At 35.8% G+C, this 25,941-nt stretch overlaps 2 protein-coding genes and 1 long non-coding RNA gene across 4 annotated transcripts; all 3 read right to left on the minus strand.

Moving 5' to 3' along the window:
- Positions 1–803: 803 nt before the first annotated feature.
- Positions 804–7,870, minus strand: LOC145806159 (uncharacterized). The gene is made up of 3 exons (XR_014348871.1): positions 7,562–7,870; positions 1,593–1,969; positions 804–1,514 (listed from the first exon to the last, which is right to left on the minus strand). It is a non-coding gene; the product is annotated as an uncharacterized LOC145806159 (long non-coding RNA).
- A 3,979-nt stretch (positions 7,871–11,849) lies between these two features.
- Positions 11,850–14,685, minus strand: LOC114279851 (putative receptor protein kinase ZmPK1). The gene has a single exon (XM_028222142.2). The coding sequence runs from the start codon at positions 14,381–14,383 to the stop codon at positions 11,978–11,980; it is 2,406 nt and encodes an 801-aa protein (XP_028077943.2). The 5' UTR covers positions 14,384–14,685; the 3' UTR covers positions 11,850–11,977.
- Positions 14,686–17,850: 3,165 nt separating this feature from the next.
- Positions 17,851–25,769, minus strand: LOC114279850 (uncharacterized). 2 transcript variants are annotated; one of them, XM_082902243.1, is made up of 15 exons: positions 25,071–25,769; positions 24,939–25,000; positions 22,923–23,888; positions 22,758–22,818; positions 22,594–22,656; positions 21,692–21,755; positions 21,498–21,591; positions 21,338–21,421; positions 21,154–21,243; positions 21,026–21,053; positions 20,038–20,562; positions 19,888–19,949; positions 18,556–18,665; positions 18,374–18,461; positions 17,851–18,293 (listed from the first exon to the last, which is right to left on the minus strand). In XM_082902243.1, the coding sequence occupies exons 1-15, from the start codon at positions 25,522–25,524 to the stop codon at positions 17,988–17,990; spliced, it is 3,057 nt and encodes a 1,018-aa protein (XP_082758369.1). In that variant the 5' UTR covers positions 25,525–25,769; the 3' UTR covers positions 17,851–17,987. The 2 variants fall into 2 exon arrangements, with proteins under 2 accessions (XP_082758369.1, XP_082758368.1); XM_082902242.1 differs by having other exon boundaries at positions 22,758–22,824.
- Positions 25,770–25,941: the final 172 nt, after the last annotated feature.

A 25,941-nucleotide genomic window follows, 5' to 3' on the forward strand; every position in this document is an offset into this window, starting at 1 on the left:
CAACACTATAGGCATGCAATACAAAGCTCAAAAGGAACAAACAGTTCAAAATAGTCCTAAAACATCCTAAAAAGGAGTCCTAAAACATATTTGATGTACGCTAAAAATAGCTAGAATAAAAGCCAAAACATAGCACAAGCTAGACCCTTAAGCATAATTGCACTACAAGCATACAAAGCAAGACTTATATGACCAAACCAACTCAGAACATAGCTAAGACCAGTCAAAACAATGACTAAAATATGTTGATATTAGTGTACAAAATGCTAGAAAAACATGCTCACATGTTAGCTTGCAAACCAGACTCAAAAGCAACTCTCAAAAAAAACAATGAAAGAGTGAAACAAATGAGCATTTCATAGAGCTATATACACTGAAATTACATGTAAAAAGACACTACAACATGCAACCATCTCAAGTAAATCATCTTTAAAGGCCTAGAATGCTAAGCTAGTGACGCCATTAACACTACAACTATGCAAAATGAGACTCAACTGAGCCAAACAGCCCAAAACATAGCTAAATCATTCCAAATCAGAGCCTAAAACATGCTTGAATTAAGCTAGGTTAAGCCACAAAAACATGCTTCCATATGATGCTAACTAGGCATGCAAGTGAGACACAAGGAATGGAGAGCATCCCCTCCATTTTTGGACTTCAAAACCTGCTTTCCACCACTAAAATAACTCTGAATTTCAGTGGTTTAAAGGCCCAAAAATTTTGCTTTTAATATGTTAAAAGATGGTGCAAAAGTCTACACAATTAAGCAACAAGAAGGGTGAATCACTCATTAACACAAAATAGCCTCAAACCATCATTTTTAATCCATAAAAAATAGAGCTTTTCTCAGTTCAAAACCACCCCAAAAACACCCCCAAAGCAGTTGAAAAAGATGGCAAAGCAAGTATGTAAAACAAGCTTAAAGGGATAGAGTTATACCTCTTGAAGCCAATACACAATTGAGGCAATAAATCAAGCCAAGAACACCTTCTAGAGCCCACAAAGGGTCCCAAGTAACCTCAGCCCAAAGATGAACCACTTTGGTTAAGGGTTGATAGGTTAAAGTTTGAAGTATGCAAACTTCTAAGCATAAAAGCTCAAGAGAGAGAGAAGTCTAGAGAGAGAGGATTATAGAGAGAGAGGCTCCCAAAATATTTCACTCCTAAATTTTTCTAACCTTGAAAACAATAGAGAAGGCTCTCTATATATAGAAAAATGAAAACTCAGGTCGAAAATATCCCAAAAGGGACAACTGGAACAGTTGCAAGATAAATATCTGCAAAAATCTGACTTTTGACATCAATGGCCGGCAAGGGTCCATTTCTGGCCGGCAAGGATCACTCTTGGACGGAAAGGGGCCGGAAAAGGCCATTCATGGCTGGCACATGGCTAGAAAATCCCATTCATGATTAGCAACCTCCACCTTTGGTTGGCCAGAAAAATCTGCGTTTTGGGCCCAACTTCAAATGGGCATATCTCTTTTATCTGGACTCCTTTGCAGGTCATTCTTGAGCCTACATTGAAACCCTAGAAGTCTTATTTCCAATGGTGGTAGTCTCACATCAAAATTCCAAGTGTGCAAGAAGATATACCTGTTTTAGTGAAGACTGCTCAGTTTCGATCCTACCCGGATTCATGCCCAACTTCTTCTCCAACTTGGTTTCTTCTCTCCACTCCAATTTTCTTCAAATCCAAACCTTTAAATAAGATGTTTTAAATATTTTTTCAAAGAGTTCACCTCTCTTTCATTTATTTCTACTTTGTCCTTGCTCGTTTTACCGAAAAGCGCAACATTAACGAAATGCGAGCGTCAGAACATCGTAGGAACTTTTTTTCAAAAATATTTTGAAAGAGAGGGTTTTAAGGTCTAAAAAAACATTTTAGACAAAAGGCTTTGGTCCAAAAAGTGGTGTGAGGTTTAGATTTGAAGCTCCTCTTGCTGAAGAAATCAAACATTTGCACTGCACAACTTTCATCACCAAATAAACAATCAGTAGCGCCCAAGTCTTAAGGGCGGTCAAAAATGGGATGTCCACAAAGCAGATAGAGCAAAACAGTGTATTTTCACATATTATTTGCACACTTTGCTTCTCCTTTTCAAGGGGAGATCAAATGAGGGACAAAACTTGGGTTTACAAACCATCAATCAAGTAATTTCGTTGCATGATGGTTTGTAAAACCAATTGTGCAAGTTTAATGAATGCAAAATGAGAACAAATGACCATCACCCTATCATGCATGATCAAGGGCAATGGAGACCAAGGAAAATGGCACATTTCATCACTTTTGAGTATGAAATGTTCCATTTTCCTTGTGTTCAAACTAACGTCCAGTTTGAACATGTAAAGCCTGCATTTTATTACTCAAATAACCTTACCAATATTCATTAATTAAGTCCATTTACAAATAAAATTTCATCCTTAGAAGAAATGATGAATAATTAAATAAACATATTCCCTCTCGTTATACAACAATGACATTTACATACAAATAAAAGAAATGCCCTAAGGTTTACAATAAAATAGAGGACACTACTCTTCACAACAAAATAGCACTCAGCCAAACAACAAATAAAGTAGTACAATCCATCACTACATTACACTTATGAAATGGTAAAAAAAACCATTGTTTGATCTTCAAATCTGAAAAGCATTTCCTGTACACATGTACAGGCAGTGGGTGAGCAAGCTCACCAAACAATCTCATATTAAAACATTAGAAGATATGCGGGTACCAAAATACTCATACACATACGTGAAATCATATCATGTCAAAACCATATGATTTTATTACATAATCTCTTAATTCCAATTTATTTAATTAACCACAATAAGTTAACTTAAATAAATAAACATATTTCAATAGCAACAGGACATCTTTTTCAATTCATTCAATTATCTCATTATCAATTGAATCAAATAATTAAACAATTCATCAAATCCATTTTATACAGTCTTATGAGATGAATGCATATACCATGTCATGCTAAAAATATTTTTCTCATCTTTTGAAAATCTTATGCACAATGCCAATTTGAAAACACATTAATCCAACAATTTCAATAAAATTTCAAGATGATAAATACGACTTAAGTAATCCCTAGGCTAGTGTCTGCAAGTAGACTATACAAGTACTACTAATTTGTCATTTTTACCAGTATTAACTAGAAGGCTTGACACCTATCATCTACACCACCTTTCAAGACTTACCACCGTATTTACCCCAAAATCATTTCATGAAATTTTGTTTCCCAACATTCCTTTCTCAATGCAAAGTTTTCAAATCAAATTTCAAAGCTCATCATTATTGAGAGGGAGTTTTTATGAGCATTAACGCCGAGCTAAGCCCAGGCGTAGTAATAGTTCGTTCTATAGGCCGTGGTAAAAAGGGCTTAGCAAGTGGACCTTAGTGTTAGCTCGATCCAAGTATGGTTACAGTCACCACGGTCGAAGTGGTGATAATTAGCTCGGTCATAGTATTCGGAGCTGAGGTGTTTAGGCTTCTTATGGTGGACCTTGTTGTAGTTAGCTCGGTTAAAGCTTGCTGTAGTTAGCTCGGTCTCAACAGACAAAACCAAGGTACAAGTGAACAAGAGCCGAGCTATGTGTTGCATGTGAAGGCGCTGGATTAAGTATGACAAAGGGCTAGTGTTAGCTCGGTCATACTGTCATCTAACCGAGATAAAACCATCTCACTTGGTTTAAGCAGTGAAGAAGGTGTTGAAAGATAAACATTATCTTTCAGGAGTGTGATTCCTAGGAGGACTCTACATGGAGGAATAAGAGTCCTACTAGGATTGTGCCAAGCAAAAACTATAAAAGCTCACAATATAACCTATGTAGAGGTAACACAACTTTGATTTTCGGAATATACAAAGCTTTTGTCTATTTGTCTATTTTGCTGACTTAGGCATCAGAGAGGTATCCGGCATACACTCGCCGGCTAGCTCACGTTTGTGTTTTCAGGGAATAAAGCGACGACGTTTGGAGAAGCGTAAACTTGATCAACAGGATTATACGAGAACATTATTTCGTGCTCGTATCATTATCAAATGAATTGATATGCCAATACAATGATTAATAATACAATGCAATATTTCTTCCACTTTCAATACCTCCACACAATATTCCCATTATAGCGATCCCGGTTTTTCCCCTTCATTTATTGTATTCCGGACTCAGGTTCCGTGGTTCTATGTCGTTGTCTATACTTTATTTCCATCCTTTATTCTTCGTATTTGAGTTGTGGGATATGTTGGGTAAGTTTGGAACAGGTTGGTTATGATTGGAACAAAAGGTTGCTGCCTAGGATTTGGCTTCTTCACTCGAGCGAGGTTTTTACGCTCGAGCGAGCCTTAGGTGTTTGCTTCTTAGCTCGAGCGAAGGTTCTTGTGCTCGAGCGAGCTTTGTGTGGTGTGTCTCTTAGCTCCAGCGAGCATTCTTGCGCTCGAGCGAGCCCTGCGTTTTGTGTTCCTTCGCTCGAGCGAGCATTCTTGCCCTCGAGCGTGCTTCTGAGTTGCAGACCTGAAGTTTTGCATTGTTCGCTCGAGTGACACTTCTTGTGCTCGAGCGAGGTCCGTGTTGTGTCTAGTCGCTCGAGCGATGACTCCTTCGCTCGAGCGAGCCATGTATATATCAGATAGCAGCAGCGTGATTTATATCACTTTTTCATCCCCTTTTTCACTCCAAACCCTAAATCCGGCTGCCTTTCTCTCTAAACTCTCTCTCTCTCTCTACAAATACACCTTGTTCTTGAGGTTTTCTACCCTAGTCCCTTTGTTAAAAAGGTGGAGTATTGTGCGGGCTTCATTTTGATCTGAAGAAATCCAAGTTTGGAGCATCTTGAGTTTTCCTCTTCTTCTCCTTTGAGCTTCTCCATTTGAGGTAGGGATAATCTACTCATTTTTATGAGCTTTAACCTAAATTTTAGTCATTTTGTATAAATTGTGAGATTTGAAAATTTTGGGAAGTTAGGATTTTGAGTTTGAAATTATAAAAGAGGGGTTTCTTATTGTTGGGTTCCATGTGTATGTGAGATTCTTGGAAATGGGTTAATTGTGTATAATGGGTGAGATTTGGCCATTGAGTGCAATATTTGAGAAAGGGGGAAAAGCCCTAATTGGAATTATGGAAAGTCATTTGTAGGAATTATGAAATCAATTATGGAAATATGAAATTGGTTTGGAAATTATGAAATTTTGGAAAAATGTGATTAAATGGTGTAGTTGGATTGATAAATCACTCACCTATAGGAAAGTTGATAAATTATCTGTTTGATAAATTTACTTACCTGTTTAAAAATATCTGTTTTGGACTATCGGTGGAGGATAGCTATGATTGTTATAGAAACTGCATGTGGATTAGGTGAATTGAAACCTGTCGTCTAAATTTACCTCATTGAATATGATGGTGTGATTGAAATGTTGAATATGTGCCATAGATAGTCATTGTACATGACGATACTTTTAATACATTGCATATGTATCATTGTTTGGGAGGAGATAGGGGATGGACTCCATCTATAATTAAGTTGGCCGGAGTGTCCAGGGTGAAAGTCCCGAAACCTTGTGCATATATGGGTGCCGATTCCCTCGGATGAAAATTTCGTAAAATGGCAAAACTGCATAGCTTGTGCATATATGGGTGCCAGTTCCCTTGGATGAAAATTTCGTAAAATGGCAAATCTTGAAATCTTGTGCATATTTGGGTGCCGGTTCCCTCGGACGTAGTCCCGTAAAATGGCAAGGAAATAGAAGTGTTGAATGATGTTTGTTATTGAAGTATTGATATATGAGTTGTAGTCTCATTTTAAACTGTTTGGATGATATTGAACTATGTCAATGAACTGATTTGGATAATTAATAGAAAGTGGATTGATTATGATGTAAACGTTGATTAGTTACGGAGATGGTATAAATTGTTTATTTGTGTTAAACATTTATCGGATGCTAATGTTTTAGTTAATTCTCATATACTGTTTAGCATATCTTTACTGGACTTTGGCTCACCCTACTTGGGACACCATTTTTCAGGTAGAGGTGATATGCCACCTCCAAGGTCGTAGCTTGGAATGTTAAGAGTTGAAGACTCTGTTTTGTTGTTTTGTTTTGTTGATTATATGTAAATTCAAGCTGAGGGCTTTATATGTAAAAGAGTTAGGAGTCTTCTTTTGTTGTAACCAAGTTATCACTTGGAAAGCTGTAATCCCGTATGGTATTTATTCGTTTCTAACTTGTAAAATCTTTTATAAGAAGATTCTGGTGAATGAAAATATAGTGTTCCTTCTATACTTATGACTCTTATGATTGGATGTTTTATACTGTATTTTGAGGGCGTTACACCCATTGTGATCAAAATTCTCATTTCTCATTTCAATATAATTTCTCAAGATGAATATAAATACTTTTATTCCAATTCATTCAGGGGACAACAAAATTCTCACACTTAGAGTAATCTCAACCATTTAGTCACTTTAAGACTATATCAACGTTTTGAACAACAATTTCCAAAACTTCAACAATTTTCAATTTCTATGAAAACCATCATTTATATGTAAACAAATAAACAATTTTTCAAACATCATTTATTTTGGCACACAAAATAAATATAACATCTTTCTTAAAAACCCTCAATTTCTAGATTTTCTCACCAAAATCACTCATGTTCATTTATTGAAAGAAAGTCACCAAAAACATCTCTCTTCAATCCTCATAGTTCAAAACCCTCAATTTCTATTTTAAAAGGAACAAGAAAGTAAACTCACTTTCAAAAAAAAATATATCTCTCATCTTCTTGAATCAATAATCAATTTTCAAAACAAATCAAAGAATGATTTCAAAAATCATCTAGATATTGCAAAAACATATATATAACTATATTTCAACATAACCATTTTTTTTATGCCAAGCTATTTAAAGAGGTAATATTTTTACCAAATTCTCTACCAATAATAAATTTACAACTTTTTCTAAGATTATTTAACCAACATGATATTTACATCAAAAATTATGAAATATGCCCAATAGTAACATTTTCAAGATTTTGAGTTCGAAAGTCCATATTTCACATTTTTATTTTCATAAAAATGAATACAACTTAATCATCAACATATCATCTTTTATTAAATATCATGAATATAACACTTTTAGAGTTTTTAATCCCAAAATAACTCTATAATTTCTACTTAAGCATTTACTCCATATTCCTCAACATTAATTTATTTTTCTCAAAAATAAATTCCAAATCAAAGATTAAAAAAAAAAATTCAATTTTATATTTCTCAAAATTAATCATCTAATCATAACATGATATAAATACAATCATACAACTATTAAATTTTATTTTCGGATTTCTTCGCAAAATTATCAACACAAAATGATTTTTCCAAATCAATCTCAAAATGTCAACATTCTTAACATTTCAACATAATTTTTCTTCCAAAAATTACCAAACAAAAATCTGAATATATATATATATATATACACAATACCTCTTATAATGAAATATTTTCTCAAAATAAACCTAACATGGCTTTAATGTAAAAATATGAAGAAAGCCCTTACCTCAAATATGAAGAAAAGCTAATCCGAAAATGCAAACATCACCCGATCATAGATCCGAGATCGCTATTGCGAAGATCACGACGAGCTCTCCGACTTTTATGTACAACACTTTGGCAAAATCTCACTCTAAAGACTCTCATTTCAAGCTCAAAATTGAGCATCAACGGAGAATAAGAGAGAGAGAGAGAGAGAGAGAGATGAGCTCTCTGCCAATTCAAACAAAGCAAATGAAAAAAAAATGTAGGGAAAAGAAAGATGGGACAATGGAGAGAGAGGGAGAGGTAGGGGACAACCCCAAGTGGGTTCGTTTCTCAAAATCTGGTTTTTCCAAAAGAAAAATATAATTTTTGTAATAATACCTCAAAATTTTATAATATAATTTAGAAAATGATATAATTTTTCTAATCACAAAATATAATATTTTTGTACACCACAAAAGATAATATTTTGCTTACTACGAAATATACACATTTTCATTCCTTATAAAATATATAATTTTTCACCATATGATACACACCATAAAATTAACTATCAAATATTTATTATAATCCTATATAATAAATAATAACAACTCCCAATGTGGTTATTACCAATCACATAATTGAAAAGGAACCAAACAGTTAAATATGAGTCATTAAACAAACTCAAATTAAATTAAATTTAAATCATAGATCTCACCCATAAGTCAAACATGGTCCAATTATGTATCAAAATAGACCCAACAAATTTATCTCAAATCATGGTCCAAACACCCAAAACTCAAATTTCAAATTCTGTTATAAATTAAACTGAACACCAATCAGTCCGTGAATTTTTATAAAATAAATACTTATCATTTAATTATGAAATTTTTATCCAAGGTGCTAAACTCATACGGGAACAACATATAGAAATTTCATAATTTTTTGAAATTGAAAACTATTTTTAAAAAATACAAAATCAAATTATTTTTGTGCAGAATTTATACAGCAATCAACGAAAAATCACGCTTATTAGGGGCTAGGGAAATGAGTTGGATTTTTGTGAAATGAAGCTTTCAGATACATATGAATGCTCTGCATTGTGGTGGGTTTGAGCAGGGCATTGAAGTAAATGATGGGTTTAGGAAACATGCCAAGAATGATGAGCACGTGGCCTACTTGCACCGTAATAAAAAAAAAATAATGCTAGAGATCTTAAATATTCTATTAAAAATTTTATTAAATGTCTCACATGGGTGTGGGACCCACACAATGTAGGTCCCATATGAATCCCACACCCATGTGAGACATTTGATAGAACTTTTGGTAGAATTTTTTGAGCCTCTAACATTTTTGTAAAAAAAAATGTCCCATTGGATGCTTTTGCTCCCATCACTTGTCTTTAATAGTGCATTGTTTTCATTGGCGGGTCGAAGCCAATCCACCCCCTTAATAAACAAATAATTTATCGACATATCTGTAGGAGTCTTTATTGACCAGATGAGAGGTTTCTAATAAATTATTTATAAATACGACAAAATGAAGGAAAAAAATTTTGAGTCATTACAGAACACATGTAATACAATACAAAAAATGATTACCTTATCTATTTTACTTACTCAATTTTATTTATTCATTTTAATTATCAAATCATTCTTTAATCCATTTAGTCCATTAATGAGTGTCCTCTAATAGAAAAATGGCTCAAATCACAAGGTAATTTGGGCATGAAAGAGGCATTGCACTGTTGGTAATGAACCTCCTAAGGAATTAAATCATTAAGTGCAATACCTCAATTTCACACTTTGACAAATAAGTGGTTGAAAACCACTTTCAAAGCAAACAAAAGAGTGGAGAATTGAGAGAGATTGCAGAGATTTTAAATGCTGAAATGAAGTGTAAAACAATACTAAAACATGCTATTAACTCAAAATAATGATGGTTAAAGAATTAAAACATCAAGCTAGTGAAAGAAATTATACTACAACTATGCAAAACAAGCCTCAACTAAACTAACCAACCCAAAACAGAGCCAAAACAAGTTATTTTAGAGGCAAAAATATACTGGACTTAAGCTAAATTAAGTTAGAAAAGCATGCTAACATGTGAAGCTATCTAGGCATACAAACAAAACACAAGAAGGGGAAGCTAATCCCTCCAATTTTGGACTTCAAAACAGGGTTTTTACTATTGAAAAACCTCTGAAATTTAGTGGTTAAAAGGCCCAAAAAAGTTGGTTCAAAAGTGATGAAAATGAGCACAAAAAGCTTAACAAGCTAAAAAGCAAAAAGGGTGAAACACCCCTTAACTAAAAAGAGCCCAAACCACCACTTTTAGTCACAAAAACAGAGGTTTTAACACTTCAAAACCAGCCTTAAAACAGTTAAAAAGGATGGCAAAACAAGTAACCAAAAGCAAGTACAAATAAGGTAAGTTCAATACCTTTGAAGCAAAGAGCAAAATACGCACAAATCTGAGCTTAAACCACCTTCTAGAGCTCAAACAAGACTCCAAGTAATCTCTGCCCAAATATGAGAGTATTTGGTTAAGGGTTGATATGCAAAAACTAAGGACTTGTGAACAAATGTGTGCAAAATAACAAGAGAGAGAGAGACAGAGAGAGAGAGAGAATTCTAGAGAGAGAGAGAAATATTTTTACTATAATTTTTCTAACCTTTTAAAATGGAGGAGGAACCCTCCTATTTAGAGAAAAACACCCCTTGAACTTAGATACATCTCACCATACACGTGTATGAAGATGCAGCTCAGTGTGCAACAACTGGCACAGCTGTCAATAAATATCTGGAAAAAGGCACTGGTGGCCGTCGACCACCACTGATAGCCATCCGGCCACCACTAGTGGCCGACAAAAACACCCCATGGCCGACAGCCTTGGGCGGTGGCCGACAGGTCACCAAGAGGTCCAGACACCAATTTTTAGTCCAAAACAAGGCACAGAAAGGAGAAGGTCCAAAGGCTCAAAGACAAGGTGTTCCGCCGAGGACTTCGGGCGCTTAAAACAAACACAAACATACAATCATCGAGTGCACGAGCGATGACGTCTAAGTCTTGAGGACGATCAAAAATGGGATATCTATACTAACATACTGAAAAACTCATTAGTGTATTTTTCTAAAATGAAATAACGTGACATTCCAAAAAAAAAAATCTTAATATATTTTTTCCAAACGCAACACTCTAATCAATGTAACACACTAAAAAATTCTTTAGTGGATTTTTTCCAAACGTAAGACACTAAAAAACTCTTTAATGTACTTTTCTCAAAATGTAACAACATAACATTTCAAAAAAAAAAACTCCTTAATGTATTTTTTCCAAACATAACACTCCAATCAATGCATTCTAATATAATACTCTAATGTAACACCAGAAAATCACATTAACAGAAATGTAAATTTTCATGATCGACAACCAACACTTCAGCCACCAATCCTCCCAAAAAGAATTTTTCATACATTACCTTTCCATTCCCATCCCAAAAAATGAATCAAAAAATTAGAAACATGAATCACAAAAAGACATTCAGTTAAACGCAAATAGCACCTAATCAAATAATTACAACTTTTCAAAACAAAAAAGATTGGTTCATAAAAAAAATTTAGTACTAAATAGATCAACATTCTACCATATGAGATTTACGGATAAATTTTCCTTTATAAAACTACACAAAAATTGTCGTTATATAAAGTTTTATTTTATTATTTTTATAAAATTAGAACAAAATTATCTTTTCACTTTCAAATTTTGTAATCTCAACTCAACCGTCGTAGAAATACTAATCCAACACACCATGAGGCTAAACAAACATGACCAGCCTTAGGAGATGATACAAAGCAAACCTTGTGCATGCACCACATGTTATTCGTGGCTTGCATGTTAGTCCAAGGAGCAAGGATCCTCTACAATTTTTTTTTCTTAAAGTTTCTTAGAGTGGTGCATTGTGTGGTTGAGATTTAATGACAAGTCACATCAATTTTTCAACATTAAATCTCAACCACACAATATATCACTTTAGGAAATTTTAGGAAAAAAATACTCTAGAGAATCCTTAGTGACCGCCATAAGGGTGTTAGTTAAGAATACAATTTTTACCATTAAAAATATAATCTAACCACTAAAAATATATTCAAAATCTATGAACTTATAACTTAATGTGACGATTATTTGTTAAATCTTACCAGTAAAATAATACCCCTTTTACATGTTTGGTTCATTTTTCAACCTTAACCAACACCCTAAAGGCGGTGGTTTGCATTCTCACAATAAGAATTTTATAGGCAAGTCTCATCACAAAAGACATAAAAGCATTTGTCAAAAATTTAATATAACTCAATTTCCTATTTTACATATAATTTCTACACTACTTTGTTTTATGTGTGCACGGGTCTCATACCATGTTTTGTGCATCACTAGAACAAAAAAACTGCCATTGCAACTAATTACTTTCATGGTATTGAAGCATCTCTAAGACCTGGGTCATGCTTGGCCTTGCATCTTTGTCTTCCTCCACACATTTTAATGCCACTGCAACAAGTATTTGCATCTTAGGCACATCATATTTGCCACTTATCACAGGATCTACAATTTCTTCAATCCTAGACTCCATTGCTGCACCTGTACTCACCTTCTCTCTCACCCATTGAATCAACCTCCTCTGCTCCATCTCACCAGCTGATGTTGGACTCTTTCCAGTCACCATCTCCAACATCACTACTCCGTAGCTATAAACATCGACTTTCGAGGTAATGGGTAGATTAAAAATCCACTCTGGAGCCATGTAACCTCTCGTTCCTCTTATCTTCGAAAAGCTCGAATCATTACCACCACTACTACTACTACCACCACCACTTCTATTCAGTAGTTTGGAAAGTCCGAAATCTGCAACCTTTGGCTGGTAATTGGAGTCCAGCAATATATTTTGAGGCTTTATATCGCAGTGTAGAACCCATTCCAAGCACTCTTCATGTAAGTAAGCAAGGCCTTTTGCAGTACCCACAGCAATCTGAAACCTAGTGTCCCAATCAAGTGTTTTGGAGTTCAAGTTATCTGACAAGGACCCGTTCGCCATGTACTCGTAAACCAAAAGCTTGTGCTTTCCCTCGGCACAGTATCCCCAAATCTCTATCAAGTTCATGTGGTTAAGCCTGCCGATGGTGCTTACCTCCGCTAGGAACTCTGCCTCTCCTTGATTAGCTTCTCTGAGTCGCTTGATTGCCGCCACTCGACAATCTGGCAATTCCCCTTTGTACACCACCCCACCACCTCCTCTTCCCACCTCATCACGAAAACCCCTCGCCGCCTCCTTTAGCTCATTATAAGTGAATCTTTTGAATCCGGTCGCAACAGGTATGTACCCACCACCCATGTCTGGATGGGTTCCATTTCTATTCAAGAAACACCAGACCAGACAAATGGTGATCACCTCAAAACATCCAACCGCAGCGGCAAACCAAACCAAGAAAGTCAGCAACCCATTTTCGTGCCGTCTTTCATAAACTCTGTCAAGCTGCTGCACCATATTAGCAGTCCCTGAGCAATCTAACTTATTCAAGAAGTCCTTGTTTAAAGGTGTTTGAGGCACTTTCACAAACAGGTCTTCTGCAAGACTCGGAGACCAGTGTCCGTTGCGAAGCACCCATTTGGGGTTACAATCATAAACACCACTGCTCTGGTTAAACCGGTGGCGGAACCCTTTGCAATCGCACGAGTCCAAGCACGTCTTCATGCATCTCCGCAACGTGTAGTTTAGCAAAATTTGGATGTCATAGCCATAGGAATCAGCATTTGGGACCTTCAAAAAGGTGAAATTCTCCTCACTTTGATTGCAGGAAAGGTTGAATTCAGGTTCGCATCCACGAGACCAGTCAGTAGGATATCTGATTCTGAACCCAGGTAAACACGAGCATTCTCGTCCAAACCCAGCACTATATCTACACATACCATTGAGTCCACAAGCACCATGAATTCTACACGCTTTCGACTTGGCCTGCCACGATACAACCCAATCCCCAGTCTCTTCTTTCAAACTATACAATCGAAGATTACCATCAAAATCCAGAACCAATCTTCTCTGAGGCCCTGCACCATAATCAGCAGCTCGAAACTCCAACTTATCCGATGATAGAAAATGACCCAACAAATCAAATTCCGCAATTCTCGTGTCATTGTACCTTGATCTTCCATCGTTCTCAGCAGATAGCCATGGGTCTGGCCAGTAAATGCTAGAAGTCTCAGGACCGTCAAAGACTAGACGGAGGACATTGTCGTCGTCGAAGAAGAGCTTGTAGAGGCCGGAGGAGTAGTTAGTCCGGCTTCTGGACGAAACGAGTTGGGTATGTCTGGTTAGAGGTTGTTGGGGAAGAAGGGTATTGGTGGGTGAGTCGAAGCTCTGCCATAAGAGAACATTGTCTGAAGTTCTGAGAATGAGGTTTCCATTGTCAAGCAAGAGTAGCTGCACTGAGGAGAGTGAAGCAGTGTTGGTGGCCCAGAGAATTGACTGGTCTGCGTCGGTTAAGATGAGATTGCCATTTTTGAGGAGGGAGAGCCTTGAGAGTCTGCCATTGATGGGTTGGTTTCGGTTGGCTAGCCAAACTAGAGTGTGGTTTCCATGGGAGGAGGGTTTGGTGAACCAGATTGCAAAGCCATAAGCGTTTTCTCCGAGGGGGTAAAAGCCAGAGGAGAAGAGGTTGTTTGGTGAAATCAAAACGTGGGTTGGGTTCTCGACTGAGAGAGATGAACCTTTGCTTAAACTAGAGAGAGTTGCAGAAGAAGATGATGATGAAAATGGTAAGGAAGATAGGACGAAGACATGAAGAAGAAGAAGAAGAAATGAAGTAGCCATGGAAAATTATTGTTTATGAATAGGTGTTGAGAAAAGTTGGCAATGGGAACAAAATAACATGGCATTTTAATATTCGCTATCTGGAAGAGTAGATCGAATCTAACAAAGCACTTTTGATCTTGGGTGACCTTTCTTGAGTCAATGTGAAAACACAGAAATAATAGACTCTAATGGACAACTTGTCAATTATTTGTTTGATAGAACCATGAAAGTCCCTTGTTTGGGAGAAAAAAAATAATAAATAAATGGAATGGCGTAAATAAGAGATCAACTGAGTAAGAAGGGTAATGCTATGGATACATGCAGCGCTTGTGCCTTTTAAAGCGTTTGGTAAATGTATTTTGACCCTTTATTCTATTGTGGGAACCTTTAGTGTTGTTGTACTTAGTTTTGGAAGAGTATAAATTGATTTAAACTTGTTGGGTTTAATTGTTCGCACTAATTCTTCTCAAAAGTTCCTTGGAGACTTAGAAATTCCATTCTAGGATCGACACCAGTCTTCCTAGGGTCGACCCTTACCTGTTGATGAAGTTCTGGAGGTGTTGTTGGAAGATAAGGTAGACACCAAACTGGGAGAGGGTCGACCCTCTTATGTTTGTGTGTTGGTGGCTGGGAGATAGGATCGACCCCCTCCTGTCTTAGGGTCAACATCTGCAGTGCAGTCAAACATAGTGTTCCCAATTTTTTTTTCCTCTTTGGTGTCGACACCTCTGTTGCAGGGGTCAACACCTGCAACTTTTTTCATATTTTTTTTGTCAATTTGGGCCTACTTTTTTGGGATATTTTGACTAAATATTTTGGGTTGCTTTGGGGCCTATTACTATTTTTGACCTAATACTATAAATAGGTCCTCATTTAACCTTTTCCTTTACTTTTTATTCTCTTTCCTCCCTCTAAACCGTGAAACACTCTCTCTCTCTCTCTCTCAAAAAGACACTTTTCACTCATATATCCTTAGATCTACTTGGTTAAAGGCCTCTTCTCACCTTGCCCCTTTGAGATAAAGTGTAGAGCTTGTCGAGGGCTTCATTTTGATCGGAACAAAGCTTGGTTTCTCCTTCGTCGACTTTTGGGTTTTTCTTCCTTCTTCCTCTTCTAAGCTTGAGGTAGGGATATTCTACTCTCTTATATGGGTTTTAACATAAATATTGTCATCTTGTATAGATGGTATGACTTTAGAAGGTTTTTGGTAAATTTTTGGTTGGTTCCTATGTATATAAAAGAGGGGTTTTCTATTTGAGTCCTTTATGAGCATGAGGGGTCTTGAATATGTTAAGGTTTGAGAAGAATTGATGAAATTTGGTCTTCAGTATAATATTTGATAAAGGGGAAGGTTTGTCCTAAATTGATTAAATAAGTTATGTGTATAAATAACAAGATTGGCTTGGAAATTTTGGAATTGAAGGAACATGTGATTAAATGGTGTGGTTGGATTTATAAATTACTCACCTTTGGAAAAGTTGATAAATTATCTATTGTTAAATTCATTTATCTGCTTAGAAATATCTGCTTTGGACTATCGGTGGAGGATAGCCATGATTGTTGTAGAAATTGCATGATGATTAGGTGAATTGAAACTAATCAATTGGATTATGTCATTGAATATGACGATTGGATTTAAACATTGAATACGTGATTAATTGGTCATTGTATATGACAACGTGTTTGAATACATTGTATATGTATCTTGTTTGGGAGGAGATAGGAGATGTACTCCATTATTTGAGAGGAGAAAGGGGATGGACTCCATTGATAACTAAGTTGGCCGGAGTGTCCAGTGTGAAAGTCTCGAAATCTTATATATATTTGGGTGCCGGTTCCCTCGGACGTAGTTCCGTAAAATAGCAAAAAAATGGAAGTGTATGAATAAAGGTTTATGATTGAAGTATTAATAAATGTATTGTAGTCTCATTTGGAATTGTTTAGATGATGATGAACTATATTCATGAATTGGTTTGGATAAGTAAGTGTAAGTGAATGGAAGTATGAAAGTCAGCGTTGATTGGTAATGGAAAATGTGTAAATTGGCTTTCAAGTGTTAAACATTTATCGGATACTAATGTTTTAGTTAATTTTCATATACTGTTTAGCATATCTCTACTGGGCTTTGGCTCACCTACTTGGGACACCATTTTTCAAGTATAGGAGACATGCCACCTCTAAAGACATAGCTTGAGAGGTTTAGGGGTTAAAAACTCCATTTTGTATTTTTTATTTGGTGTTAAATGTAAAACTTCAAAAAGGGCTTTATATGTAAAAGAGTTAGAACTCTTCTTTTGTTGTAACCAAGTGTTAACTTGGAAAGTTGCAAGCCTTTTGGGCACTCATTTTTTGTTGATAAAAACTAGAGTTACATGCTATAGTTTTAAGATTGATGTTTATGAAAATGTAATGCATGTAATATCTTTTGTAAAGAAAACTCTGATGAATGGAAATATGGTATTTGTCCTATGAATATGTATTTTATGAATGATTAATCTATCTTATATTTTGAGGGCATTACAATACAAGATTTTCTACTAAATAAATAACTAAATATCTCATATGAGTGTGAAGCCCACTTTTTTTGTGATCATGTGAGATATTTGAGACAGAAAATGTAAGACTTATAGCATTTTCCAAGTAAGAATAGTCTGCTCAAAAATACAAAGTAAGAATATAAACTAATCCCAAGAGATGATCTCATGTTGAAATTCTAAGGGAGTACGATCCCAATAAAAATAACATGACTTGTATAATTGTGAATGAAGTAGCCGACGTAACGGAAATGATAGCAATTGAATTTTCAAGTCTATCCCCATAAAGCCAAAGTCCGACTTTGGTTGCAATGCATTTGAGGCAAGTGACAGATTTTATAAACATGTGGCAGCTACGATTAATCTAATTAATCTTCTTGTCAAGGCACAAGATCCTCTACATTCAAAATTTCAATTTCTTTGTAAATTAAGGCATTGTTTGGGAATTAAACATTTTAGTTAAACAGTAAAAAAAATCACTATAAATTATCACATAACACTCTCTATTTTTCTATACATCTTTTCATAAAAATTCAAAAAAATTATTAAAGTAACATATTCCCAAACAAACAATGCCTTAAATAAATAAATAAACTGAAAACTGAGTGAGTTCTAATGGTTTGGTTTGTATCATTCACAAATTTTCAATTCGAATTTTAGGATATTAAAAGGCTTGGAAGATGCAACAGTAAATCCCCTGGGAAACCTATTATTTCCTCATGCACCACATGTTAGGGCCTATCTTTCATGTTAGTCAAAGTGGTAGGTAGTCCTCTGATCAAGTTTGATTAGGTAAGTTAACCCTGTTAGTTTTCATAAATTAAAAACTACTTTTTCATTCAAATTTATTAACGAGATTGTTCCATGATTCTCTTTTTTAAAAAATAAATAAATAGTTGCATCATTGTCAGTTATAAATGTGTTATTATACATGTGCTAGCATGGTGTTTCCAAAACGTATTGCAAGTTTCCAGACTGGCCATTTTTTTCTTAAAAGGGTCAATCTATTAATTTTCATCGACTGTGTCTAGAATAACTGTACTCAAATATTGACATAGTTACAAAATGCAAATAATTATTTTACAACATTACATTATTGAAATACCTTCACAAGGCTCTAACTGTCTATGCAAAAGCTGAGTAGTTCTAGAGTCCAAGCTGAGCCCTTTCCTGAGCAGCCTTTCCTGTCTTAGGCCCTCGTGGCATGGTGTGAAAAACTCGTGCCTCAGCGCTTCCTCTGCACTTATCCTTAGTCTCGGGTTCACCGTCAGGCACTTCTCCACAAGATCGAATAGTGAACTTGGAATAGACTCCAAGAATTCTGGTCTTTTTGTGTTCTGTTTGCACCAATCTCGCAGTCTTGTGGATGTCAAAAATTTCACATCAAAAAGATCCTGTGACAGAACTGAAAGTCTAAATAAAATAGTCAACACAATAGTACACTTGATTAGTTTATAATTCAAGTGATGAATACCACTGGAAATGAAGATTCACGGTTATGTAGCTTTGCCACTTCCCAGAGATCTTCACTGCCCTTTAACTTTGCAATTTCCTTTATGTTCCTGCAAATGACAGCCATAATGTTGGCGAGATGGATAATGAGGATGTAAATCAGAGTGCATTTAGTTTTCTTTGATGAATAGCAAGGATTCTCACTGTTCAGGTTCACCAGTAAATGGTGTTCTTCCAATCATCAAGTAAAGTAAGGTGACCCCAGCAGACCAGATATCAACTTTGTGGCCTTGATGTGGTGACCTGAACAATACCTGCATAACTACTCTATTATATACTAAAAAAGTCTAACAGTGAACTCCCAAGACGAGACGAGCATTAAATGTTGTACAAAACTCAGGATATAAATTTGCCTCGAGGAATCAAAACAAATTGTTAAGGGTAGAAAAAATTATTTCCATTCCTGAATTTAGGTCGCTTCTTGTAATTTCCTTTCAACTCCTAGGCTCTTAGCACAAAGTTAAACAGAAAATCATTGCTTAGAAAAATTGAACAAAATTTCTGTTTGGGTATGACAATGTTGGTAAAGTGGAAAGGGCAAGTGCATTTTGCAAAATTGTGTCAAGAATGAAAGTGGAGTTCGTTAAACGATTCTGAAGCTGAAATTAGGCCAAGTCCAGTTGTGGTACAGGTGAGTGGGTAATAATTTAACTCTACAAACATTGATTTTCTCGACAGCCAAGTTCTTAAGCCAAACATTGGATTCCTGGTTAAAGAGAAGGATGATAAATTTTTTAGGTGTTACACCAAAACTACACTCCAAGATAAAACAAAATTCAATCAAATGACACATGCAGTAATACTTTTATTTGTCTTCACACCCAAGTAGGATTTGACCAACTGAACATAAGACACTTGAATCTTCTTACCAACACATAAACCTTGAGGTTCGAATCTTCAAGACTTTTGCTACAGGATGCAGTTTCCCTTTCCTCTATTTCTCTCCTACCGATTGTAAAATAAATTAAATAAAATTTCAAGGTTCTTAGAGAAATCCATCAAGTAGGTGCACACACTTCATTAAATTCACATATAGCTAATGATCACCTGATCTCCATAACGTTAAAATTTTGTGAATAGAAATTTGCTACTATTCAAGGGCGGTACTTCTTACAAATTCTCACAAGATTAAAACACTATGTGGAAAGTGTTTTCCATTATTAAGGCTAAGTTTGACATCTTAAAAAAAAGACAAAAAGTCACTATCTTATTTAAATCGCATCATCTTATTTAAGTTACTTCACTTCTCTACCAAATCACTTCAAACCCAACCCATATTTCATAAAAAGTGTAAAAGTACACTTATTTAGAACATCTCAAACAACCCCTAAATGTCAGGGTAACATTATAGCATAAGTTGCAACTCTTGCTCCTGCATTCAAGTTTCTCATTCTTCCCAATTTCAATTATTTTGCTGCAACAATTTTATGGAAAGACTTGATTTATAATGAACTGAAGATAACAACAATTCCTCACCTCTGGAGCCCGAAAGCCCTTGGTTCCAACACAAGGGCCTTCTCTCTTTTGCTTCCCATCCCCTACGAACAAGCAATTTGAGCAATCTTAGTAAGAATTTAAAAGATTGTCATATCAAGTCAACCAAGTCAACTAACATAGTCAGCACACCTTTGTTTTTCAGCAGGCCAGCACCAGCAACAGCAATGCCAGCAGAGTGCACTGGCATTGGAGTAAGGTAAACAAGTTTTCTATCTACTTTTCCCGGAAGTGCGATGACCCTCTTTCTCTTAGGAGCTGGAACACTAAGTGCTACATAATTTGGACCCTGCATTGCTTTATGCACCAGGTTGATCAGCTCCTTCCTACCTTGGCATGGGATCGGTTCCCTCAACCTTTCTGCTGAAGGAGTTCTTGTGCTTGTTGCATCCTTAGCTGAAGTTATCCCAGAGCCATCTGCACCTTGGCTTTTCATCACATTCCTATTGCCTAATTCAGAAAAGGCATTTGTTTGGTCTATGGCCTTCTTTTTCAGGTTTTTGGGTGATAAAAGTGGCTTGGACCTTTTTCCTGTCTGCTTGTTGATTGCTTCCAAAGATTTACTGACCAGAAACTTCTGATTGGTAGGAGGAAGAGATTTGGTGTGAGTGGGAGGAACATGATTAAAACTCACATCATGGCCCACCTTTGATTTGTCTGTGAAATTGTGCAAAGTAGTTCCATTAATCCAGTTTTTGAATTATATTCCAGTGAGATCAGATAAACTTCACAGCAGGAGGAAAGAAATATAGGAAACGCACTAAAGTAGTCTGTCTTACTAGCAAAACTACAAAAATGTTTTATTTGTTGTTACAAGATTGTGAGCAATCTTAGTAAGAATTTAAAAGATTGTTGTATCAAATCATCCATTTCACCTAACATAGCCAACACACCTTTGTTTTTCAGTAACACCAAATTCTTCAGGTTAAAACTCGCAGTTTTTTCATTGAATCTAAAAAAACAAACCCCATTTTTATGACATAAGGAACCAAATAGAAATGGAAGAGTTCTGGCCTTTGGCTCAAGTGCTAATGTGGTAATGTGATGGTCGGGCTTGGACTAGATCTTAGGTCATTTATTGCCTAGCAAATAATAGAAAAATAAAGAAGCAACAGCTTACCAATAGCTCCATACTTCTGATGCAGATCCTATGTAGAAAAAGGTAAAGAAAAAAGTTATTAAAATAAGAAATTTCTGGAACAATTTGAATGCCAAAGTAAAAATCCCAAGACAAGTAGTATCACTCACCATAGCAAGGTTAAAATCAATGAGATATCCTTTATTGACCTTACAAGAGAAAAGGAAGTTGCCAGGTTTAACATCTCGATGAACTATTCCCTGAAGTGAAAAAAGAAACACAAAGCTCCATTAGCTCTGGAGAAATCATAACCACCCAAGTAGAACATATTTATCGGTTAGTGTAGTATCCCACCTGCTTATGTAAACCTGCAAGTGCTCTGAACATACAATAGCCATACCACTGGAGCTGGAAAACATCTATCTCTCTCTTCAAGACCTAAACATTTAAAATAAAAACTGAAGTCAGAGGAAGAATAGACAAAAAAACAGCCTCTAAAGTTCCATATAGTTACCTCGGGTCTGTCATGATGAACATGCTCTAAAACAAGGCACTCAGAATTCCCACTCTTGAAAGAGCCTTCATATTTTATGACAAAGTTCTTACCCCTGAATTAGAAGCATCAGTTTCATATTGAATATCAACTTTTGACTTAAGAATATAAGTTATAACAACTGATCCTTGAGTGACCTTTTTCAGTATCCTTACCCAAATCGCTCCAACATCTTCAGTTCATTATGAACATGATGTCTGTTAGCATTTTCATGAGGACCTGCAAAACCAAAAAATTCCATTTCACATTAGTAAGCAACTCCATCTTAATACATTTTATTTTGCAACCAAATCAGCAACATGGTTCAATTATTTTGCAGTAATTATGTAAACATGATATGAATTCATGAAATGCACTTACAGAAACCACTGTAACTTAAATCATGCCATCCACAATTTGAAATTCTGATGAAATCAAACATTGAACAACATGAGCCGACTAGTAGTCGTAGCTCCATTTACAGAGGAATATTATTTGTTCACTCTTTTCATATTTAGAACCTATGTGCTGTGACTATTTAAGATAAAAACAAGCAAAATGCACTACTCTCTTTAACATGTGTCGTTTTGATATAGAAAAAAAGGGTTTAGAAAGAAGAAAAAAAAATATAGAATATTATCTAGAACTTTACATCCATGTGTATCCTTCCCGTTTGGAAACCAACAAAGTTGTTTCCACAGTGATTCATACAGAGTGTTCATCCTTAAGATTCCAAGTGTTCATCTCTTTTTATATGAAGTTTCAGCAATCAAAGCTATCAAATGAAGCATAATAATATTCATTATTAAACTATAAAACATTGCATTGGACCCATATATTTGAATTTCAAATGAAACAATTTACATAAGGGATGCATTTTCCCTACAAATGATTGAAAACTAGCCTTGGATTGGACCCATATATATGAATCTCCTTCTGTACAATAATCTAGTAAAATATAGTCCTTTACCATGAGCAAACAAAAAACAACTATTGCCGCCCATTGGTTGATTGTCCTGGCCTCGTATTCAAATTTCATAAAACAAATAGCACAAAGGATGAAAATACTCCCCCATACATTTAATAGCAAATGTTACTCCATCATTCTTTCTCTGTGCCTTGTAAACTGTTCCGTAACCACCTGCAAATTTGGGTGTTCAAAGGTGATGAATGAATTCAGACCGTAACAAATGGGCTGTCAAGGCTGCAGCTGGAAACCAACAGAAAATCAATATTCAATACCTGAACCTTCTTCCTCCTCTATGGTAAAGGACTCAAAATTAGGTAGTGGTTTTGGCTCCTGCTGATTCTACAAAGAAACCATCAAGAGCTTTAAATAATTACTAATCCAGATCATCCATGACAACATAAACTAGTCTTAATCAAGCTAAAACTTCTGAAGCTTACGTTGAGGTCCACGGCAATAGGCTTGTCACAATTCTGCTTTAACTTCTGCTTCACAGAGATTGAATTTCTATCTCTTGTACATTGAAGCTGCTCCATACGAGACCCAACAGCCTTACTATTGACCAATGCCTTGCAGAGACCTTGTTGTTTAGCATTTAGTGCATCCTTCTGAGAGGTCTTTGATTTGGCAGAGGATTTCATCAGTTGCTTCTGACAAAGAGTGGCATCAGCTGCTAAAAGAAGGGCCCTACTCTCCACATGTGTAGTTGTTCTCTCTCCATCCCGACGTGGATTCATATCAATGCGCCTTACCACATTCATCCTTTTGGTATCATGTGACATAACAGTCTGAGCGGTATTGACTGCTGGGACCATGAATCCAATTCCACTTTCATGGCAGAAAGAATCAATTAATGGTTCTTTCTCTTTGCTATCTACAGCCATTTTGTCTTCAATTGTTCTGACCCTTCTAACTTTACAAGCATGACCAACATTCTCCATCTCCACTGGTGGAATTATGCTCTGATCTTCTACTTCTGGGCATGAAGTGGCGTCAAAACTTGTTCTACTTTTCAAGTCTACCTCACCCATCCTAGCTTCTCTCCACACAACCAAATTTTCTATTATAGTAGTTAGAAGAGATCCTTCTGGATAAGGCCTACATGCCTTTATTTCTTCTACTGTTATTGGATGAGGAATTTGAGGAAATTTTCCAAAATTGAGAAAGCTATGCTGACATTCTGGTGTATATACATATCGATGCTCCTTCATATGCTCAAAGATACTAGTTTCCTTGCTATTTCCATGTTCAGTATTTTTCAATCCATAGCTTAACAGTCCAGCATTGAGATGAACAGAGAAGGGTGCCTTCCCAATCACCCTACTCAAATTGTCCGATTCAAGTTTCATAATTGAAATATCATTTGGCTGCACTTCCATTCTTCTGGTCATATAATCAAAATATACCTGTATCATTGATAAGTTTGAGCAACCATTGAAAACAGTAATTTGCTAGGTAGCACAAAATTATAGAACAAGAATGCTAATCTGGAGGAGGATCAGCATAAACCCACTATTCTCCTGATGCATTTTGTAGTCAAAAGAAACAAAACATTCAATAATAATTCTTTAAGTTGAATCCTTTATAATGCCTATTTGGGGAAGTTTACCTTTTAGCCAAAAAATCACTATAAAGTCAACTCTTCTCTCTATTTTTTTGCACACATTTTTCATAAACAACCACTAAAAAAGCCAATTCCCAAAACAACCCTTACTTTTTCACCCACAATAATGCATTATGATAGGTGTCAACTTTTGATTTACTACACACCCAATCATATAAAGGGGGTGTTTGTTGGAGCTTTTTAGAGCCAACTTCTGGCTTCTAGCTTTTGAAAAGCTATTTTGGTCTATTTGATTAAATTTATTTCAAATAACTTCTGATTCTAACAACTTATTTTAAGTCAAAAAAACTGATTCTGAAAAGCTATTCACCCCTTACTTCTGATTATCAGCTTCTGCTGTGAACATGTTAATTCATGATTATACTCTTAGATTTTTTTTTTATTATTTTTTAAAAAATAGAAAATGACCCAAATGGATTATAGAATATTATTATTATTTTTTATGAGAAATGTAGATAAATAGTGAATAACAAAAATTAAAAATTAATTGAAAAAGCTACTTCACAGATTATTTAACAAACACTACTCAGCAACTTGAATTTATAACAGCTACACCAAACAAATTAACAACTTCTGATTAAAATCATAATCTATAATTTGTTTTAACAGCTACACCAAACATGACCAAAGCACAACTCCCTTGCCACATGGATGAATTTGTGGATCCAAAATTGTGGATCTCTAGCATTTTTTTTACTTTTTTTAATTCAAATAAGTTGATAAATTACATACTCCAAATCACATGAATCAAAACCAAACTAGACCTGAAGATAAACCCAACAATGAGAGCAAATCGTAGTAACTCAACAACAAAATTAAATTTAAAAATTACCTTAGTATAATCACTTTGATTTCCACCAGACGAAAGCAACAGAATTTGATTTTCTTCATTTTCTGCAAATCATCACCATGATTACCAACACAACAAAAACCTCATTACAAATTAAAGCATAAAGAGAATTACCATCCACAGAACGCAAAACTGCTCTCTTTTTCGAAAGTGGTGGAGATTCAAACTCTAAACTCATTCTCTTCCTTCTCCTGTAATACGTTCTTACAAAACCTCCCCAAACTCTCTCCCGTCCGAAATCTCGGAGCTCAATTCGGGGCACAAACGCCCCAATCACATTCAAATTCGACGCAAACTTTCCGAAAGCAACGAACGCAACCAGCGAAGGCGTAACGAACCTGTTCGAGGTCAAGAAGAGCGGCGAATTGGGGATCGAACAGAGGTGCTCGACGAAATCAGGCGGTGCACGGAACAAGGCGCATCGGGAGGCGAGTTCAAGGGGACGAGCAGGGCGGCCGAGTGGTAGTAAAAGGGAGAGAAGGTGCCAAGCTTTGTGTAGTTCGGTGTTGATGATTGAGGCAGTGTTTGTCAGTGTAGCGAGGCTTGAATTTGTGAGAGGAGCTTCCATGGAGGTCCGAATCTGGAGAGAATGTGGTTGTTTGTTTGTGTGTGTTAGGGTTTGCGAGTGGTGAAGATGGAGGAGGGTAGAGAGGGAGAGAGTTGGTGGTGGATTTTTAACATGGTGAATTTGATGGATTTGGGTGATGATGAATGTGGGAGATTTTGCAGATGTGAGTGAAAATGTGGAGAGAGAGAGAGAGAGAGAGAGAGGCGGGAAGGGAATTCGTGTAGGGTTTGAGAATTAGCACGTGCGGAGTTCCCGCCTATTTCTCTCAGTAGAACTTGAAATTTTTTTTGGGTAAATTATCTGCACCACCTTTGAAATTTAATTAAACTAGCATATCACTCGTATTATGTACGGATTATATTTATAATTATTTATATATGTGTGATTTTTAAATATTTTTTTAAATTTTAAATATCT

Source organism: Camellia sinensis, chromosome 13, assembly GCF_055761805.1.
Source record: "Camellia sinensis isolate YWXY chromosome 13, ASM5576180v1, whole genome shotgun sequence".
Taxonomy (NCBI): domain Eukaryota; kingdom Viridiplantae; phylum Streptophyta; class Magnoliopsida; order Ericales; family Theaceae; genus Camellia; species Camellia sinensis.

What these genes read in the sequence shown, in the direction of transcription:
- LOC114279851 (XM_028222142.2), bottom strand. Translation starts at nt 14,383, where the DNA reads ATGGCTACTTCATTTCTTCTTCTTCTTCTTCATGTCTTCGTCCTATCT.
- LOC114279850 (XM_082902242.1), bottom strand. Translation starts at nt 25,524, where the DNA reads ATGGAAGCTCCTCTCACAAATTCAAGCCTCGCTACACTGACAAACACT. An exon ending in AGTAACATTTGCTATTAAAT is followed by an intron (nt 21,756 to 22,593) that starts GTATGGGGGAGT and finishes TTGGTTTTGCAG; the next exon opens with GTCCTCATGAAAATGCTAAC. An exon ending in TTCATCATGACAGACCCGAG is followed by an intron (nt 21,422 to 21,497) that starts GTAACTATATGG and finishes TTAAATGTTTAG; the next exon opens with GTCTTGAAGAGAGAGATAGA.